This window comes from Aotus nancymaae, unplaced genomic scaffold (genome assembly GCF_030222135.1).
Source record: "Aotus nancymaae isolate 86718 unplaced genomic scaffold, 86718_ANA_hifiasm-v0.15.2.pri h1tg000012l, whole genome shotgun sequence".
NCBI lineage: Eukaryota > Metazoa > Chordata > Mammalia > Primates > Aotidae > Aotus > Aotus nancymaae.
Window position 1 is genome coordinate 36,867,611 of NW_026988423.1, and position 21,458 is coordinate 36,889,068.

Sequence of the window (21,458 nt, forward strand, 5' to 3'; positions counted from 1 at the left end):
AACTTGTCCAAGAAGATAATTTGATAAAACCTATCTTTTCCTGACTAAACATTTAATTGAAATGGGTAAAGGAATATTCTCTTTTACGGGTAAAGGAGCTCTCTGAAACCATTATCGGACCTAATAGAAAAACACTAGAAATGTTTCTATTACAGTGATAAAAATGGCAAAGTAGCCATTAACTATTACTATTATTAAATATTGCTTTGGAATACTTTAAAACCAGTTATTTTTAAACTCTTTCTAAAATACATAAAAGGAAAACATGCCCCAAATCATTTTGTAAGGCCATAATTACTGATACCAAAACAGGTTAATAATATTACAGACCAATTGCCCTCATGAACAAAACAAATGCAAAATCCTTAACAAAATATTGACAGAGTTAATCAACTAATGCCAGAAAAGGATAGTATGAGTATATCATGACCAAATCAGATTTATTCTTGGTTGCAAGGTTGGTCTAATATTAAAAAATAATTTCATGTAATTAATCATACAATCATTTCAATAGATGTCAAACAAAGCATTTGACTAAATACAAGATCTATTCACACACACACTGACATGGTTTGGTCACGTCCTCACCCAAATCTTATCTTGAATTGTATCTCCCAGAATTCCAATGTGTTGTGGGAGGGACTTAGGGGGAAGCAATTGAATCACGAGGGTCTTTCCTATGCTATTCTTGTGATAGTGAATAGGACTCAGGAGATCTAATGGGTATTTATTAGGGGTTTCCTCTTTTGCTTCTTCCTCATTTTCCCTTGCTGCCACTAGGTAAGAAGTGACTTTTGCCTCCCGACATAATGCTGGGGTCCAATTAAACCTTTTTTCCTCCCAGTCTTGAGTATGTCTTCATCAGCAGCATGAAAATGAACTAATACAGTAAATTGGTACCAGAAGTGGGATGCTTCTGCAAGGATATTCAAAAATGTAAAAGTGACTTTGCAACTGGGTAACAAGCAGATGTTGAAACAGTTTGGAGCGCTCAGAAGAAGACAGGAAAATGTGGGAAAGTTTGGAACTCCCTAAAGACTTGATGATTTTGATGAAAATGCCGATAATTATATGAACAATAAGGTCCAGGTTGAGGTAGTCTCAGATGGAGATGAAGAACTTGGGAAGTGGAGCAAAGGTGACTCTTGCTATGTTTCAGCAAAGAGATTGGTGGCATTTTGTCCCTGCTCTAGAGATTTGTGGAACTTTGAACTTGAGAGAGATGATTTAGGTTATCTGGTAGAAGAAATTTCTAAGCAGCAAAGCATTCAAGAGGTGACTGAGGTGCTGTTAAAGGCATTCGGTTTTAAAAGGGAAACAGAGCATAAAAGTTCAGAAAATTTGCACCCTGACTATGTGATAGAAAAAAAACAAAACATTTTATAGGGAGAAATTCAAGCTGGCTGCAGAAATTTGCATAAGTAGAAAGGAGCCTAATGTTAATTCCCAAGACCATAAGAAAAATATCTCCAGGGTATGTCAGAGACCTTCACAGCAGCCCTTCCCATCATAGGCTCAGAGGTTCAGGAGGAAAAAGTGGTTTTATGGACTGGGCCCAGAGTCCCCATGTTGTATGCAGCCTAGGGACTCGATACCCTGTGTCCCAGCTGTTCCACCGTGGCTGAAAGGAGCCAATGTACAGCTCAGGCTGTGGCTTTGGAGGGTGGAAGCCCCAAACCTTGGCAGCTTCCATGTGGTGTTGAGCCTGCAGGTGCACAGAAGTCAAGAATTAAGGTTTGGGACCTTCACCTGGATTTCAGAAGATGTATGAAAATGCTTGGATGCCCAGGCAAAAGTTTGCTACAGGGGTGGGGCCTTCATGGAGAACCTCTGTCAGGGTAGTGCAGAAGGAAAATATGGGGTCAGAGTCCCCACCCAGAGTCCCTACTTGGGCACCGCCTAGTCAAGCTGTGAGAAGATGGCTACTGTCCTCCAGATCCCAGAATGGTAGAGCCACCAACATTGTGTGCCTGGAAAAGCAAGAGACACTCAATGTCAGCCCATGAAAGCACCTGAGAGGGAGTCTGCACCCTGAAAACCCAGAGTCAGAGCTGTCCAAGACCATGGGAACCCTTCTCTTACATCAGCATAACCTGGAGGTGAAACCTGGAGTCAAAGGAGATCATTTTAGACCTTTAACATTTGACTGCTCCACTGAATTTTGGACTTGCATGGGCCCTGTAGTCCCTTTGTTTTGGCCAATTTCTCCCATTTAGAAAGACTGTATTTACCCAATACCTGTACCCCATTGTATCTAGGAAGTAACTAGCTTGCTTTTGATTTTACAGGCTCATAGATGGAAGAGACTTGCTCAGATGAGACTTTGGACTGTGGACTTTTGGGTTAATGTTGAAATAAGTTAAGGCTTTGAGGGACTGTTGGGAAGACATGATGGGTGTTAAAATGTGAGGACATGAGATTTGGAGGGGTCAGGGGTGGAGAGATACGGTTTGGCTGTGTCCCTACCCAAATCTCATCTTGAATTATATGTCCCAGAATTCCCATGTGTTCTGGGAGGGACTCAGGGGCAGGTAATTGAATCATAGGGGCCAGTTTTTCCTGTGCTATTCTCATGATAGTGAATTAAGTCTCACAGGATCTGATGGGTTTATCGGGGTTTCCACTTTTGCTTCTTTCTCATTTTTTCTTGCTGCCACCATGTAAGAAGTGCCTTTCACCTCCTGCCATGATTTTTATAACTTTAACTGTAAGTCTAATTAAACCTCTTTTTCTTCCCAGTCTCGGGTATGTCTTTATCAGCAGTGTGAAAACGAACTAATACAGATGCATACACACAAATTAGCTACTAGGAATAGAAAATAACTTTTCAATCTGATAAAAATCATCTGTAAAAAAAACCTACAGATAATATTATTCTTAAAGAGGAAAATGAAATGTTTTCCTCTAATCAGAAATTAGACAAGGATGTCAGTATTACAACGTATTTTAATATCATGTCATTGGCGAACTTAGCCAGTACAATAAGACAAGAAAAATTAATAAGGAGCATATTGATTGGTATGAAAGAGTAAAACTATCTCCTCATAGAGGACATAATCATTTATGTAAAAAAATCTTAAGTATCTGAAAAATGAACTAGAACCAAGGAATAAATTTAGCAGTGTCACAGTATGCAAGGTCAATATAAAAGGGTCAATTGTATTTATATGTATTTTCAATGAACAATTGAGATTTTAAAAATTTCTTTTATAATACTTTGAAAATATGAAATAATTTGGAACTATACATGAAAGCCATAAAACACTGTTGAGAAAAATTAGCCAAGACCTTAATAAATGGAAGAATATATTTTCAAGATTGGAAAACTCAATAGTATTAAGATGCCAACTGTTCCAAAACTGACGTACAATTTAAATCCATTCCCAATCAAAATCTCAGCACATTTTTCGATAGATGTTGTCAAACTGATTATAAAATTATATGAAAATACAAAGACATAGATTGGCCACTATTTTGAAAAAGAACAAGGCTGGCAATTTACATTGTCTGATTTCAAAACATTACCAGTGATTGTAATCAAAACACTATGGATACAGGCATAAGAATAGACATTTAGATGAATAGGAAATAAGAGAGATTCTCAGAAAGAAATCAAACAAATGGTCAATTGATTTTCAACAAAGAAACTAAGGTAATTCATTAGAAAAAGGATTGTGTTTTCAACAGATGCTTTTTGATTAACTGTAGAGCTACATGGAAAAAAGTTAATCATAAATCTTACTTCATACCATGCACATAAACTAACTCACATGGATCTTATAGCTAAACAAAAAAGTTACAGTTCTAAAACATCTAGAAAAAAACAGAATACAACCTTTATAACCTCAGGTTAAGTGTGAAATAGTGATAATTTGGACTTCATCCAAATTTACAACTGGATTCCTTTATAAATTTCCTTTAGAAGCATCATTAAGAAAATGAGAGGGCAAAGCATAGGCTAAGAGAAATTATTCTGAATACATACAGCTGACATAGGACATGTATCCAGAATATATAAGTAACAATTATAACTCCACAATAGAAGATAAACAACCCAATTAGAAATAGCCAGAAGATTTCAACCACTACTTCAGAAAATTAGATATTCCAATGGTCAATGAGCATCTGAAAAGTACGCCCAAACTCATTAATCCTCAGAGAAAAGCAACTCGAAACCAAATATGTTTTAGCTTACATAGCTATTAGAATAGACAATATTTAAAAGACAGGATACTGTATATTGACAAGCATGTGGAACAGCTGTAGTACTTATAGGAAAACAAATTTGTATAACCACTTTGGAAAATAGTTTTGTGGCGTTTTGTAAAGTTAAGCGTAAACATACTACATGACTTACCAATTCTGCTTCTAAGTATTTACTCAAGAAAATTGTAAATATATGCCCAGGAAAAGGCCTGTACATACTTGTTTATAGCAGCTTTACTCATAATAGCCAAAAAGTAGAAACAAGCAAATGTCCACCCAACTGGCAAATGAGCAAACAAACGTGGTATAGTCATATAATAGAATACCACTTAGCAATTTTAAAAACCACACACAACATGAATAAAACTCAAAAGTTCAGTGAAAGAACCCAGAAACAAAGTATAATTCTAAAATTATACAAAATTTTACATTTTTCCAGAGAGTAAATATGTGTGTAGAGCATAATATATAGTTCATATACACATTTTTCTAAAGAGATATTTGTGTTATATAGAATATATATACATATAGAAAGCATATAAATATTTTGCTAAATATATACATTATATATATGTATATACACACGTATGTCTGATATATAATAGCAGAAAACGTATCAGTGTTTGCCTCAAGTTGAAGGTGGAGATAAGTTTTGGGAAGATGAATAAGAAAAAGGGAAGCTTTTAGGTAATGGTAATATGATGCATCTCGACTGGGATGGTGATTATATAGATATATAAATTTGTCAAAACTCATCAAAAGCTGCAGTAATTTAAATTATGACTGTAATATTTTTTAAAATAAAAAACCCATGTTCTTCCCTGATGTTCACTGTCTGTTTAGCCATTCATGATTCACTCTTCATATACTTCTCAAACCTCAATGCATATCAAGGTATAGATGTTTTCTTGGTTTGTAGCCCTAATGTGAAGCAGAAAATGAGTTGTGCTGATTAATGAAGAAGTTAAGAGAAGAAGCCTATTTGGTTTATGTTAGGAATATGAGAAAATTATTATGGAAAGAGAAAAGTTGATATGGGAAGAAAGTAGAGATCTGGATAGTATAGAATTCTCATGGAATGTGGAAGGGAAAGAGAAAAGACTGCCATATTGTCAGTGAAATAGGTTGGCAAAAAAGCAACATTCAACTATTTTACTGTTATGGAAAACATTGGTCTTTGGGGGACCACTTTGAAGATTTGAGTACAGATTTTGCTTACATTAATTTTTTTTTTATTGGTGGGTTTCCATGGAAAGCAATGTCATAATAGGACCATTGACAAGTGAGTTCAATTTTATTTGAATTACAACAAAGTCATATTTTATCCTTCAGTAACAAAAAATGAATTTTATCTTTTGAAGTACACCATGTAATTTCTTATTTTCATGTCTTTTCTCTTATCTCCATTGCCTAGAATATTTCTTTTTGCATCTACCTCAACCATTTCATTTTCTTTCTTTTGAATAATTTCTGAATCAATGTTTAGGGTCAGATTAGTAGTCACCTCTTCCAGGAAGCCACCCCTGATTCTTTCACATTTAACAGTTGGATTTAAATGATCTTCTGTGAACCTGCATGATGAATATATTACTAATGCACCCACTTTTATTGTGCTATAATTATATGCTATAATGTCTGAGTCTCTCACTAAACTTTGAGCTTCCTGGGGAAAACTATAATTTCATTTATTCTTCTGTGTCAAGCACAGTACCTAACAGGTAGCAGGCACCCACTAATTCTTTCTTGAATGAATGAACAAGTGCATGAATGAATAAAAAACTGAAGCAATGTTGTTTCCATATGTAATACATTTAGCCAAAGTCTCCATTTCCTTCTGTGTAAAGTGTGTGTGCTACTCTGTCTACATGTTATTTTTAATTACTTATTTAGTTATTTTTGTCTGCCTTTTGACAGAAGGCTTTAATAAAAACCAAGATTAAGTCAAAGTGACATATCAATAAACTTAAAGGATGGCTTTGGTGATAACCATGATGACAATGAGGACATGCCATGGCATGGTTTTATGATATTGACACTTATATTGTCTTATAGTCAAAGCATGCCAAAATCAAAAGTCGAGACAGTCTAGCAAGCATGGAAGGCTTGAAAGGTACCCACAACCAGAAACAGCAATGGACAAAGGCCGATGCCACAGAGCTTGAAGGATCAGTAGCTCTTATGAATGAAGGCAGGTAAGGAGAGAAGGAGTATCAAGATAAGGTGATTTGAGACAGCAACACTAGGGGATAAGGATGTGCAGTCAAGCCCTATGTTTCAGCAGAGTCTGCTTTTCTGTGTGGATTCCTGCTGGGTACTGGAGGGCCTGGGCTCTCAGGAGTATAATTCTAGCTAAAGGCAGCTTCTGAAGCTTCTTTACCCCTTAGGCAGAACCAGAGGTGCAGGAATATCAGGAGATTCTTAAAATATGACTCAATATATTTTTGCCAAACTGCTTTTGTTCCAACAGCTTTGATATCTTCTGGAACAGAAAATCCTGCCAAAAAATTATAAAGTGCTGTAGGAAGTTTGGGACTCGGTGAGGAGTAAAAATAAGAAGGGTGCAGGGCATGGGAGAGAAAGAGGAGTGGGTAGGATTCCAAACATCTTGCTGTCTGATGTGCCAGAGTGCCGCAGCCCTGTGATGCCCTACAAAAGTGGCTCGGTTCTTCACCGGCAGCACTGGCAATGTTCCATAGTGCCCAAGGAAGACAAACCCTTTCACTGCAGCTGTGATTACTGCACCTGGCTTCATTTGTGCAGGGGCTCAGTGGAGCAGCAGGAGGTCCTGGAGTGGCCCAGGATGAAACAATTTAGACTGCAACGGTGTGAAGAGCAGAGGTGAGCTGAGCAGAGCTTGTTGGGAAAGGAAGAGAATTGGACAAGCAGGGGACCAGTGGTTCTGCTTATATCAATGACTGTATGAAACCTTTCTCTTAGGAAGCAAAATCATCCAGGGTATCATTAAAATCAAACTATTTTCAGCGCCTCAGGAGGGTTACTCTCACCATTAAGGGATTCTGGAGTGGGAAAATTTGATAGTATTAAAAAAAATAACACAAGGAAGGGGGCAGGGAAGGAAAAACAAAAGACAGGCAGAAAAGACTTCATTGATCACCTTCTTTGATTAAGGGGTGGGGAGAGTTGGGTTACAATTTAGGTGTTCTGTGGGAGTTCAAATTCCCTACCTCCTCACTCAACACCAGTCCTTGTTATTGTGTGAGTCAATCACAGCCTTCAGTTGCAAAGCCCAGATTCAAAGTGACAATCAACTGCTTTTGCTTCATGAGATCACTTCCTCTTGACCCTACTCAAATCCAGTGGAAGTTCCCTCTCCAAGGCTGGAACATTTGTTAAGACTGGAGAGCCCACTCCAATTAAAATCCTCCAAGCAACTGTTGGTTGGTTTTCTTCCCCTTTTCCTCCTTCTTCTGAATCTCACACAGAGAAGCAGCTTACGAGCCATGGTTACTACCTTTAAACTGGGGAGGAATGAACTTTTTCACCCTACCACCATTTCTAGAGTCATTCTTCAACCTCGGGCATGCGGGAGCTAAGACCCAGCATAGTTGAGGTTTATGATGTCAGGTGCTCTTGGAAGAAAGCAGGAAGAGCCTGCAAAGACAGAGAAGGTCAAAATTCTGGTGTCACACAGAGAAATGGATGATGTAAAATGGTAAGATCACTTGCCAATTTGTCAAAATCAAACTGTATGTGTTGAGGTAGGTCATTCCAACTCTTGTTATGCGTGTTCTTAGTAAAGGTAGAGTTTTCCAGCACAAGTCATAGGTTTCTGACAAAAAAGTAATTGGACAGGAATTGAAAACTATCTTCCAGATCACAGATCACCATGTCTAAAAGCCTAGACTAGTGAGAGCCTCAGTATTTGATTAATATAAATAAAACCTCAGCAGTAAGTTCACTTGGCATCCAGGGCTAACGGTGATGGTGGGGAAAATGGAAGAATGCTTGAGGGATAAGTGCAACTTCCTGCAGGCTCCTAACAGGCAGGGCTTGAAGTGCCTTCTCCAGAAAGCCTTCACTCTGTACATCAGATTTCCCCTTCACTGCACAGATAGCTTCCTGGGTCTGGGAACTTGCCTTTTTCCAGTGTCTTCCCCTTTTTTTTCTGGCATGCTACAGGAGCGATACAAGATGGATACATATGTGTGCATCCATTCAGTAGTCACTTTTTGATCACCTTCGAAATGCAAATCGTTGTGTTCTTGTGAGCACGTAAGCCCCAGGTACCATACCTGCTCTCAAATAGCCTAAGGACAGAGAGATGCAAGGGATAATTTCCGGCCAGGGTGGAGCACATCTCCCCAAGGAAAGGTTAGTGAATCAATGGATCCAAGCAAACTAATTGCTCTTCGTAAAGTTTTTCCAGAGTAGTGAGAGCCTGATCATAACAGAGGCTAGATTTAAGTCACTCATTGTGGTATCCTCAACACCTTTTTCATGGTAGGCACGCGTGCATTACATAAACATTGTGCACTTGGTGCACTGAGTTGGCGATGACCTTCTGGTGTTATTTACTCCGTGACTCAGAGCCAGAGCCAGTGTGTCTTTCTCAGCCTGATTCTAGCTAGTTTACATGTAGAACCTCTTCTGCAGCTCACCCAGAGATCTAAATCAAGCCACAAGGTCTTCAATCCATGGTGGAGACAGTGGTCTTAAATAGTTAATCAATGACTCCAGACAGCCACTGCTCTATGCTTTTACGTATGAAAGAGGTCTTTTCAGAGCTGGTTAGGCACCAGTCACCTTGTGGTACAATGTAGGTGTCTCTGGTTCTCAGTTTAGAGCAGAGATTATGTTCTACTTGGCTCAGTTAGATACTGCCCTCTACATGGCATGTGAATTTAATCAGAGCTACTTTGGCTCTAAGTGATGGAAAACTAATTTAAAACAGCTTAAACAAGAAAAGTTGACTTATAGGAATTTTACCCTAGGGATGTAAAGATTTTTAGAAAGAAGTATAAATGGCTTTGAAAACGGAACACCAAGGGTGGCAGGTGCACAGAGCTGGACCCTGAGGTCTTTTAAATCTACTATCAAGGGTGCTCATCCAGGAGGGAAGGAGGAAACAAACCTTTCTGAGGTTCCTTCAACATCTGGCCAGATGAAGGAGCTTAGTGTTTACATTAAAGTGCATTATCTCCAGAGGTGGCTGCAGTATGTTAGTGTGGAACCAGGCTGCTTATTATTTTCTATTGAAGCCCACTTTTCTTGTTCAGCAGCAAGAGTCACTGCGGACCCACTGCTGAGGCCAATTAGATCTACAGTACTTGTAAAGCCGGTCTCAATTTTATCAGTGTCCGACTGATTTCAATAGCATAATTTGATATAGCAATTGCGTAGAGAAGGCTTTACAACATACAGCAGGCAGCACTGGGTGCCTTTCCAATTGTAATTTTACTTTTGAGTTAGTTGGGCTTTTCATTTGCTATGACACATGTTAATATCCATTCTTATATTATAATCTAGAAAGTATTCAGAATAGATACTATCAGAATCCATCCTCCCTTCCTCCATATGGGGAGCAGATAATTACTAATTAGTTTCTGGTTTCTAGGTGGGGAAATAGAGACAGAGGTTTAGTCAATTGCAGATTTACATAGAGAATAAGTAGATCAGAAATGAGATGATCTTAGTTAAATCCAGGCAATCAACATCTTATTTCCAAGCTCTCTTACTTGAAACTCTTTTGCTATTTCCCAGTGCTATCAGAATAAAGACAAAACTCTTTTTTTAAATTATTTTTTTACTTTAAGTTCCGGGATACATGTGCAGAACGTGTGGGTTTGTTATATAGGTATACACGTGCCATGGTGGTTTGCTGCACCTATCAACCCATCACCAAGGTTTTAAACCCCACGTGCATTAGCTATTTGTCCTGATACTCCCCCTCCCATTGCCCCCACCCCTAACAGGCCCCAGTGTATGATCCTCCCCTCCCTGTTTCCATGTGTTCTCATTGTTCAACACCCACAATGTTCTCATTGTTCAACATCTCACTTATAAGGGAGAATATGTGGTGTTTGGTTTTCTGTTTCCCTGCTAGTTTGCTGAGGATGATGGCTTCCAGCTTCATCCATTTCCCTGCAAAGGACCAAACTCTTTAAAGGGCTGTAGGTGATCTGGTCTGCGACTATCCCATCTCAGGCCATTGTCTCTCCTGCTTTCTATGCATTCAAGACACAGCTCTTTGTTTCTTGAAGAGCCAGCTCCAGCACACCTCAGGACACTTGAACGTGCTGTTCCCTGACTGGAAGGCTTCTACTGAGCCCAGCCTCAGTACATGCACTCGTCTCAGCTTCCCTTCTCCCTCACTTCTGTTAATCTTCCAGTGTTAGTTCAAATGTCACTGTCTCAGAGAAAACTTACCCCAGGCTAAATCATGCCTCCCCTTTTTCCATCCTCACAGAAGGTACCATACTTTGAGATGCCATGGTCTTGATCACCTGATAAATAGCTATCTACCCCCACCCCTCGATTAGACCATAGGCTCCATATAGGCAGGAACTGTGTCTATCTTACATATCATTGTTCCTAAAGGGAAAGCAAATAGTTTCAGTGCATCAAATGAGTGAATGAATGCGTGCATAAGAGACAAAGATAGACAAGGCTTTACAACAGACGGTAGGCAGCATTTCCAGTTCCAATTTTACATTTGAGTTAGTTGGTTTTTCACTTCATATGATACAAGTAAAATCCATTCTCATATTTATTCTCTAAAAAGCCTAGTGAAGAAGCTAAGTATCATTTCCATGCAAGCCTAATTTCCAGCTGTCCCATTTCTGACATGCACAGTTTCTCAGTTCAGTGTGAGGATTATTAAGTAGACGTGGTCACCTATCAAGAATCACAGCTCACAGCTCAAGGCATCATGATTGTTTGTTGTAAGATGTGTTATTTCACCTGGGACTTTAGAAAGAGAACCCCAGGTAATTATTACTTATATCTTAGTGAGGGGTTTCCACCTTGGGGAGGGAAGACAGGGATCATCGCAAAGGCATTATGGATCTATACTTCTGAGACTTCCAGGGTTAGGTTAGCACTCTGGAATGTGGGTCAGGGCCATCAGCTGCACAGTGATACTTGCTGAAGACATCCCTCTTCTAGGATAGCTTGCTCTGCCCTCCTCCTGCTTGCACAAAAGAACTTCAGCCTCCCAAGAAAGAGATTCTCAGGAATTTATGACTCAATCAACTCACCCAAAAGGAGCATAAATGGGATTAGTTTTAATATTGTTAAGTTGCAAAAATACAGGCATATGTGCATGCCAAAGCAAAAATGTACGCAAGCAAAGGGGGAAAACATATGGGTACCCATATGGCAAAAAGCGCATTGCTAGACCTTCACACACTTCTCATTTACAACAAGAACCAAAGTTAGTGAACATAAATTTGCTTTGCAAAAATGTGAGAGGAACAGCTTGTTTGCCCATAACTGTTCCACTGAGCAAGATATGTATAACCTTGATTTCTCATCTCAGACACCTCTTTCTCACACTCTAGGGATTAATTAGGCTCTAAACATGACTTCAGATTAGAAACAAGGCTCCTAGCTGCCTTGGAGAGAGACAAAGAACTAGTAGCAAGACTGGATGATGCAGCAGGTCAACTAATAGGCAAATCCTATTAGTGGCTGGAACTGTTACCTGGGATGGCTTAGAAGAGAAATGAGGTTGGTAGGTCTCAGCAGGTTTATTTTAATTGAAGCCGATGAACAACAGGAACCTACAGCAGACAACGGCATGAATGCGGTTTTGATTTGGAGACTGTGCTTTTGTTAGAACAAATACTGGGTGGAAGCTAGAAAGTGCCTAGCCATAGGAAGGTAGGTGTGGACTGAGGAAAGGCAAAGCAGGAGTATGGGTGATGCTCAAAGCTAGGGAGCACACCCTTGGGCGCTCCAGATAACAAGCAGAATTTGATTCCATATACATTTTACACTATACCTGTTCCAACTTCAAGCTATGGAAGCCATCTTTGTATAATCTAAAGAGCTCCAGACTTGAAAATCAAAAACTAGGTTATTTTCATAAAGCTACCGTTTTAGTTAGCTGTGACTCATTCATCATTACTTAACCTTTCCATCTGTTTCCCTGCCTGTGAAATAGGCAAACTATTCTTTCTCTGACCTATTTTAGGGAGCTGCTATAAACTCACTTGAGATGATTCATGTGAAAATATTTTAGAAACAACAAATTCTTATATAAGCATGTGTAGGAATAAGTTAACAGAATACTAGAGACTCATTTTCCTTGTATTTCTATTTTTTAATTGTTTCATTTGAAATAATTATCGATTCATAAGAAGTTGCAAAAAGGTAGAGATACATACCAAGTACTATCACCCAGCTCCCCTAATGGTGGCATCTTATGTAACTAAATATGTATATGCATATAGTATTATATATAAAGTTTTATTTATAAAGTTATACGTGCCACATTTTCCTTATCCAGTCTATAATTGACAGGCTTGGGTTGGTTCCAAGTCTTTGCTATTATAAATAGTGCTGCAGTAAACATATGTGTGCATGTGTCTCTATAGTAGAATGATTAATAATCCTTTGGGTATATACCAAATACCATCACCCAGTGTGGGATTGTTGGGTCAAGTGGTATTCCTGGTTCTAGATCCTTGAGGAATTGCCATACTGTCTTCCACAATGGTTGAACTAATTTACACTCCCACCAACAATGTAAAAGCATTCCAATTTCTCCACAGCCATCTATTGTTTTCTGACTTTTCAATAATTACCATTCTGAATGGTGTGAGATGGTGTCTCATTGTGGTTTTGATTTGCATTTATCTAATGATCTGTGATGATGAGATTTTTTTCATGTGTTTATTGGCCACATAAATGTCTTCTTTTGAGAAGTGTCTGTTCATAACTTTTGCCCACTTTTTAATAGGTTTTTCTTTTTTCTTGTAAGCCTGTTTAAGTTCCTTGTAGATTCTGGATATTCAATCTTTGTCAGATGGGTAGATTGTAAAAATTTTCTCCCGTTCTGCAGGTTCATTCTAATGCTAGTTTCTTTTGCTGTGCGGAAGCTCTTTAGTTTAATTAGATCCCATTTGTCAATTTTGGCTTTTGTTGCAATTGCTTTTGGTGTTTTAATACACCATGGAATACTATGCAGCCATAAAAAAAGAATGAGATCATGTCCTCTGCAGGGACGTAGGTGAAGCTGAAAGCCATCATTCTCAGCAAACTAACACAGGAACAGAAAACCAAACAACACATGTTCTCACTCATAAGTAGCAGTTAAATAATGACAACACCTGAACACCGGGAGGAGAACAACACACACCAGGGCCTGTCAGGGAGTAGGGGACAAAGGAAGAGAGAGCATTAGGACAAATACCTAATGCATGCAGGGCTTAAAGCCTAGATGATGGATTAATAGGTACAGAAACCACCATGGCACATATACTCCTATGTAACAAACCTGCACATTGTGCGCATGTATTCCAGAACTTAAAGTAAAATAGAAATAAAAATAAATAAATAAATAAATAAAGTTATGAATAATTGCACTGTGGAGTTTAGTTGAACTTTACTAGTTTTTGCATGTACTTATTTTTATGTATTTGTGTATAGTTTGGCAACATTCAGTCACACTTGTAGAGTCATAAAGCTACCACAACAATAAACACACAGTTTAGCTCCATCAACCCAAGGAACTCCCTCCTGCTTTCCTTTCCTTTTGCTGCTCTCACCACTGGCAACTGCTGGCCTGTTGTGCACATTTATAATTTTGACAACCCAAGAATGTTATACAAGTGAATCATAAAATATGCAACCTTTTGAGACCAACTATTTTTATTCATCACAATGCCTTTCAGGTCCATCCAAGTTGTCAAATGTAACAATAGTTCATTCCTTTGTATTGCTCTGTAGTATTTCATGGTGTGATTATACCACAGTTTAACCATATACCCCGTGAAGGACATTTGGCTTGTTGCCAATCACAAATTAAGCAGCTGTATTTTTCCCAATCTACACTCAGGCCAAATAAATGAATCACTACATCAAAGACCTCAGGACTGTCAAGGAATAAGAGACAAAGACAAGAGATAATAAAATAGTAAAACATCACTTTTCTCCCAAGGCTGCTGGTGCATTCAGTGAGTTAAAACACACAAAATGTACACAACATGGCTTGGCATACAGTATGCACTCATCAATACCATCATAACTAGTACCCAAGTTATCTATATGTTACATGGCATGCATTCAAAGAATGCATTCAAATGCAAATATGGCACAATCACAGTTTGAAAATAACTGTTGAGTTAGTGTTCAACACTGTTACCTGCTTTCCATTCATTTTCTCTCATGATCCCTACTGACAAAGTTGGTCCCATTTTGCAGTAAACGATATTGAGGAACAGTAAGCTAAATTAACATTTCTAAAGTCACTCGGTGTGTTAACAACTCAGCCCAGATCTCATGCTGGGTTGATAAGACTCTGAAGTCCATGTTCTGTGAATGGGCTAACAACACCATCCAACAGGGATCAATACCTATACACAAGGCGGGTCAGTGTATCTTTTATTTGGGGTGCAAAGAACTTGGTGATTTCTTCTAAGATTTCTCCTTAGGAATTTCTACCATGAAAAATGAACACTGCAGCAAAAACGAATGTGGGATCAGTACATTTTCTTTTCTTTCTTTCTTTCTTTCTTTTTTTTTTTTTTTTTGAGATGGAGTCTCACTCTATCACCCAGGCTGCAGTGCAATGGCCCAATCTCGGCTACTGTAAACTCTGCCTCCGGGGTTCAAGTGATTTTACTACCTCAACCTCCTGAGCAGCTGGGACTACAGGTGTGCACCACCACACCTGGCTAATTTTTTGTATTTTTAGTAGAGATGGGGTTTCACCATGTTGGCCAAGTTAGTTTCAAACTCCTGACCTCAGGTGATCCGTCCACCTCAGCCTCCCAAACTGCTGCAATTAAAGGCGCAAGCCACCACGCCCGGCCGATCAGTACATTTTCTAACCTGAACATTTACCAGAGTGACTTGAATACACAAATGTCCAACCAGATGATAACCATGGGTGGTGATTATGCCAGTATTAGCTCTTTATGTCCATGGAATTCGCTCATCTTGCCACCTCATATATCTACAACATAGCCAAATATTATTTCCCCCAGACAGCCATTGATCACATTCATGAAAGCTAATGCCCTTTACTCAGAGAAGGCCCTTTCCCACCACTCATTCTTATTTAGGATTAATCAAATTAGTTTTATGGATTCTTACTCAAGACAAATTAGAAGCAGATCATCAGAAGAAATGTGGCTGCTGAAAGGGAAGTGCATGGACGTTACGAAGAACTGACAAGTCTGATTGAAAGGAAGAAAGAAAAAATACAGGAACTATTTTTAAAAGACATAAGAATTTAAACAGTATTGACAGTATTTAAGGGTCATATTCCTAGTTATCCCAGTTCCCAAATGGCAAGATACAAACAATTGATAGGTATAATCTTGATGTTATAGTATAAAGATGAGGCTAAATGGCATTCACTAGACACAAATAAACAGAATAGAACATAATTCATGATTTAAATGCTTTCATAACAAATAACTTGAGTAAACGCATAAAAGAGTCAGCTTCAGTTACCTGGAAAATTCACTTCTATGAAATAACTCATGCACTTGCTCCCTGAGATATAACTGTGTCTGAGTGGACTCCATGAGCAACTCACTCACAGGTGAATGAGGGCTGTCATCTTAAAATCTCAGTGGAGGGGAGACAGAAAGAAAGACTTTGTTATTTTTCCTAAATATCTGGCCTTTCCAAATATGTCATGGCAGTGGAGCCAGGTGTGTGAGGCATCACACTGGATTACTGTGGCATTGCAAGAGGGGATGACTACCCTCCTTAGAACACAACAGTCTCTAGGGTCTTCTTCTGCCACTCCCATCCCTGCAGCTTTTTCACATTACTCATGTGCCTAGAAGAGCCTGCCAGTTTATACTGGCCCAGCTTCCTTTCTCTTGCCCTTCAGGAATGGTAAAGAAAATAATTCTTGAAGACCAGCTGATTCACAATGTATTCCAATCCATTTTGCTTGCCTGTTTTGGGAACTGACTTTTTCCTGTGGAAAATTATTTGAGGCAGTAGCCTGCGATTTCATCACTATCCTGCTACCTGGGCTATCAGCTACTAAGTACAGATTTCCATAGTGTGACGGATGCTACACAAGTGCCATACCCTCCAGCAGATCTATATAGATATTTTTAATAAGCAATTGACTGCTATTGAAAAAATTAAGTATAGATTTTTATATGTAACCATTAAGAGTGAATATACAGTCAAAAGCTCAACAGTTTGCACATCAATGACAAAACCCCAAAAGAACGTTTGCATAGTGATTTTTGCTATGTTCACAACACTTAATCATAATCCTGGTAACCTCCAGCTTTTCTCAAAAGTGAGGCAGGTGTGCTCTGAAAACGCCCATGTCTGGGAATCCTGGCACACTTACAATACCGCAAAGGAGACGAGACTCAGTCTGGAGAGCAGAAAAGCTGGGAGGTCTTCAGGTCCATCTTTGGAAACTTGGGCATGCTTTAAAACTTTTACGCTACTTTGATAAGAAGGATATCTCTCTGGTTTGTTTGTTTTTGTGGAACAAATATACCTGAAAAGCAAAGATACTTCAAAGGGGCTCCCCAGAAGCATCAATGATGGTAGTATTTACACCACTGACACGGGCAAAGGCTACCCGGGCTCCTCTCTCACTCCCTCGCCTCCTCCCACTCCAATCAATTTTAATGACTTACCAGCGCAGCACTGTCTGAAACCTTCACTCTTCAACCATTATAATCTCAGGTAGAGATCACATTTCTGTATTTTGAGCTATATTTTTTCCTTCATTATATCTGTCTACTTTTTATATTTCAGACTCCTCACAGTTTCTGGTCCACCAGAACTTAACATTATTTTTCTCTAATGTGATAATGGATTTATGTATTCATTTATTTTTACCTCTTTTCTATCATTGTAAGTGGTCAACAGCATGTACTCAGATTGCCATTTTAAACCATCAGTGTGATTATTACTATTTTTAATCTATAGTAATCTGCTCATTAAAATATTTTTTAAATGAAGGCTGGTTTACTCATGCCTGTTTATAGATCCCCAAATTTAAATCATATATTTCAAATGTTGCATCAGCTAAATCCTCCACCATAATCCTACTGGAATTTCAAAGAAAATGTGATTGCAACCTTTATTTCTTATTCTTCCATGCTGAATCAATCAACAAATTTTTCTAAAAAATGCTATTTGATGTTCAAGTTTTATAGAATGTACTTCTAAACTTTTAAAACAACTCCCTAATTGCAAATGAGAAGGAGCATCCTTCTAAAAATAAATATTGGTAGCCACCCTGCAGATGCAAATTTTAAACTTACAAATACTTTGTCTTCCAGACTTTTCAAACTGGGAAACAATTTTTGGAGTTCAAATGCTTAAATGTCATTGAGAGAAGGGCGGGGAAAGACAATAGTGAAAATGAAAGACAGCAAAGCTAAGGCCAAGGTTATGAGAAAACAAAGCAACTTTAAAGTAGAGCACAGTCTGTGAGATTTAAACAAGAGGGAGCTCATTTAAATTTAGGATTTTCCAGTGAGGCTAAATCGCAACTATTACATTCTATAAAAGATTGGGAAGATGAATGAATCTCCCTTATTTTAAAAGGGAAATCTTACCAATGTGCCATTATAGAGAATTGTTTCAGAACATTTACACAACGTAAAAATGTCTTTTAAAAGATTTCCAAATGTTGAGAACTGTGTGTTTAGGATCAAATAGCTACATTCTGGGATTTCAAGCATTTATAAAGACAGTTGATTTTACCAAATACATAAAAGTTGATCTGATGGTTAGACACACTTTTGTATATAATGCAAATTTAAAATTATCTCTAACTTTAGGCAAAATTATCATGGAATCCTTGCCTTTGGGAAGATTATTGCTTTGTTTTTATTAAATTTGAGTTTTGCTATATCCCTTACATATACTTTAACATTCTCATTAATTTCACTTTATGATATAGAGACATTATGGGTTTTAATATCTGAGGTCTTTATACAAAGAATATTAGGCTAATTTATTAGCATTATCTTCCTTATAACAAGACAGTAGCAAAAAATATGTGTTCTCAGTTCACAAAGAGAAAAGCAGCAAAAGCTTGAATGATTCTCCTAGTGAAAGATCCAGTCTCTTATTTGCTAAGTGCAATGACATAATTAACGTTCCAAATTATGGAATTTTATGAAAAAAATTCAGGTCATTATTGTCTACATTTCTGTATACTTATATTTCAAATTTAATTGAACTCTAATTACCTATAATGAAATACACTTATTATTACGATTTTATCTGTTTTGACTAATTGACTAATTTTGACATCAACATAACCTTCATTCCACTCAAGATACAGAACTTTTTCAACATCCCTCAAAATTTATTGTGGCCCTTTGCAGTCACTTCTCCCCAAATCCCTACCCTAGGTAAGCACTGACTTGATTTCTGCTATTCTAGATTAGTTTGCCTATTATAGGATTTCATGTAAACAAATTCATACAGTATGTATTTTTTAGCTTTTAGCTTATTTTCCTCAACATGCCATTTTTGAGATTCATCCATTTGGTTATGTGCATCAATGGTTTGTTCCTCTTAATTGATGAGTAGCAATCTGTGGTTAGAATATTCCACAATTTATCTATTTGACTGACAATGGTTATTTGGGTTATTCATAGTTTACAGCTATTATAAATGAAACTGCTAAAAACATTTGTATACAATGTACATTTGGGAGAATATGCTTTCATTTATCTTGAATAAATGCCTAGGAGTGGAATTGCTGGGTAGTAGGCTAAGTGTGTGTTTAACTTTATAACAAAAAGTGAAATTGTTTCCCACAGTGCTTATATGACTTTACAGTTGCAGGGTTAATATATAAAACTTCAGTTTATCCACATTCTCACCAACACTTGATATTATCAGTCTCTTTACTTTTAGTCTTTTGAGGGATTATATAATGGTGTCTCATTTTGACTTAATTTTTATTTATATAATTAAGATGTTAGTCATATTTTTGTGTGCTTATTTGTCATTCATATACTATATCTTCTTTTGGAATTGTCTATTCAAATTTTTTGTTCATTTTGAGGTGGAGTGTTAGTATTGTGTTGGAAGAATTCTTCATATAAACTAGATGTAAATTGTTTGTCAAATCTATGTGCAAGAAATGTTTTTATTCAGTCTATGGCTTGACTGAATGTTTTTAATTTTGATGAAGCATGTGATGAGTTAAGTTACAAATCTATAAAAATGACACCTTGAATTCTTAATCCCCAATTCCTCAGAACGTGATCTTATTTAGAAATAGGCTCTTTACAGAGGTAGTCAAAGTTAAAAAAGTTACTGGCGTGGACCATAATATTATATGGCTTATATCCTTATTAAAAGGAAAAATTTGGACACAGATGCACCTAGAAAGAAGGCCATAGATCTCTGAAGGCAGAGATCAGGGTGAGGTGACTACAAGTCAAGCAATGCCAGTGACTACCAGCAAACCATCACCATCTAGGGGAAAGACATAGAATGAATTCTCCCTCAAGCTCTTTTTTTTTTTTTTTTTTTTTTTTCGCTTGGACCATGTCAGATACACAGGGAATCCCTCAAGCTCTTGAAAGGAACCAACCCTGCTGACATCTTCATCTCAGACTTCTTGCCTCCAGAAAAGTGAAAAAATAAATTTCAGTTATTTAAATCACAGTTTTGGGTATTTTTGTTTTATCTTGGCAAAACTTTGTCTTTCTCAATATTACTAAGATTTACTCTTACGCTTTCTTGTAGATCAATATTATTTTTTGTATGTTACATAGGCATACTCTACACATTTTTCTTATTTACTTGGTTTCATGTTTGGATATTTAATGCCTAAGGAAGCTCTTGTTTCTTGTATCATTCCTAGAATTAATCACAGCTTTTAGTAACAGTGTAAATACATCAAGTGGCTCTGTGCCCATCTCTTCAAGCTTGATTTGGAGCAAATTTTATTTCCAAAAGGACAAGACCCACTGTCCTTCTGGTTCCCTTGCTATTAAGTTGGAAATGGTTTTAACTGATGTTTTCATACCAATTATTGAATGCTCAGCACCGGCATGCCCAAATGCACTTAACCATTTCCATCATCCTTCTTCCACTCAAGGTGAACTATTTATGGACAGGTCAGACATGTGTGGCTCTGGATAAATGTGCTGAAGCAAGGAGACCTTTTTTCTCCTGGATGCACAATAATGCCGAAGTTCTTCATGGCCACAGTAATGCCCTTGCGCTCTGCTTCCAGAAAGAACAAACCACCAACTGACCCATCTCTACTTTCAGAAATTAACATCTTCATTGGAAGTTATTCTTATGTCCCTTGTTCTTCACAGTTTGAAAAAAAAAAAGGCTTCTAAGGTCATAAAAATGGCTGAGACCATAATTGAGCAAATTTCCTCTATGAATCCTTCTTTTGAAATTAAATAGGCAGCAAAAATTGGGTATATTACCTGTTTGATTTTATATTACTGGATTACAAATACAGTAATGTTTTCTGATTCCTGAAGCTCTACTGTACGTAAGAGCCAAGACTTTAACGTACTAACTCTGAAAACGTCTTCCAGGTCAACACCTTACCCTTGACTGACAGGTGTCTCCATGTCACAGTTGGCTCCGGTCTGCCAATAGCAAGACACAGCAGAGTCACGCTGCTTCCCTCATTCACGGTGATGTCAGAGGAGATATTCATGATCTGAGGAGGAACTGTAAGGAAAAAGAGGATAGAAGACACACCTGAGAATAACTCTTTACACTTAAAAGGAGGCGTTATCCTACAAAGTTTTGTACAGCACGTTTTTATAATAAATATTGTTCTCAACAATAAATTTCAAGTTGCTTGATTTGCCAAGAATATGGTCATGAACATTTGCAGTTCACTAATGGTAAAAGGAGCTCTATATTTTACCTCGGCGATGGCAGGAGGCAGATGTGGGAACGCTGATGCGAAGTAGAGAAACTGAGAGGGGGTGTGACTGTCTGTGGATTGAAAGGCAAAATCAAAAATATTCAAAAAGCCTTCCAAGAGCTCCTGTTTATCCCCATGTTTATTGTCTTCAGTGGAATCAGTGGCGTAAGCTGATAACCATTAGGGACCTTTGTCCCCAGTCTCA

General features: G+C 37.9%; 1 protein-coding gene across 11 annotated transcripts in view; it reads right to left on the reverse strand.

Annotated features, from left to right (window-relative positions):
- Nucleotides 1-21,458, reverse strand: part of OPCML (opioid binding protein/cell adhesion molecule like) — a 1,160,549-nt gene that overhangs the window by 106,805 nt on the left and 1,032,286 nt on the right. For all 11 annotated transcript variants that reach the window (XR_001106940.3, XM_012449168.3, XM_012449171.3 and 8 more), the window contains one exon: nt 20,926-21,051. Coding sequence is in view for 10 of the 11 variants with exons in the window: in XM_012449168.3 (XP_012304591.1) it covers nt 20,926-21,051 (126 nt within the window). In the remaining variant the exon portion in view is untranslated. The remainder of the gene's footprint in view (nt 1-20,925; nt 21,052-21,458) is intronic.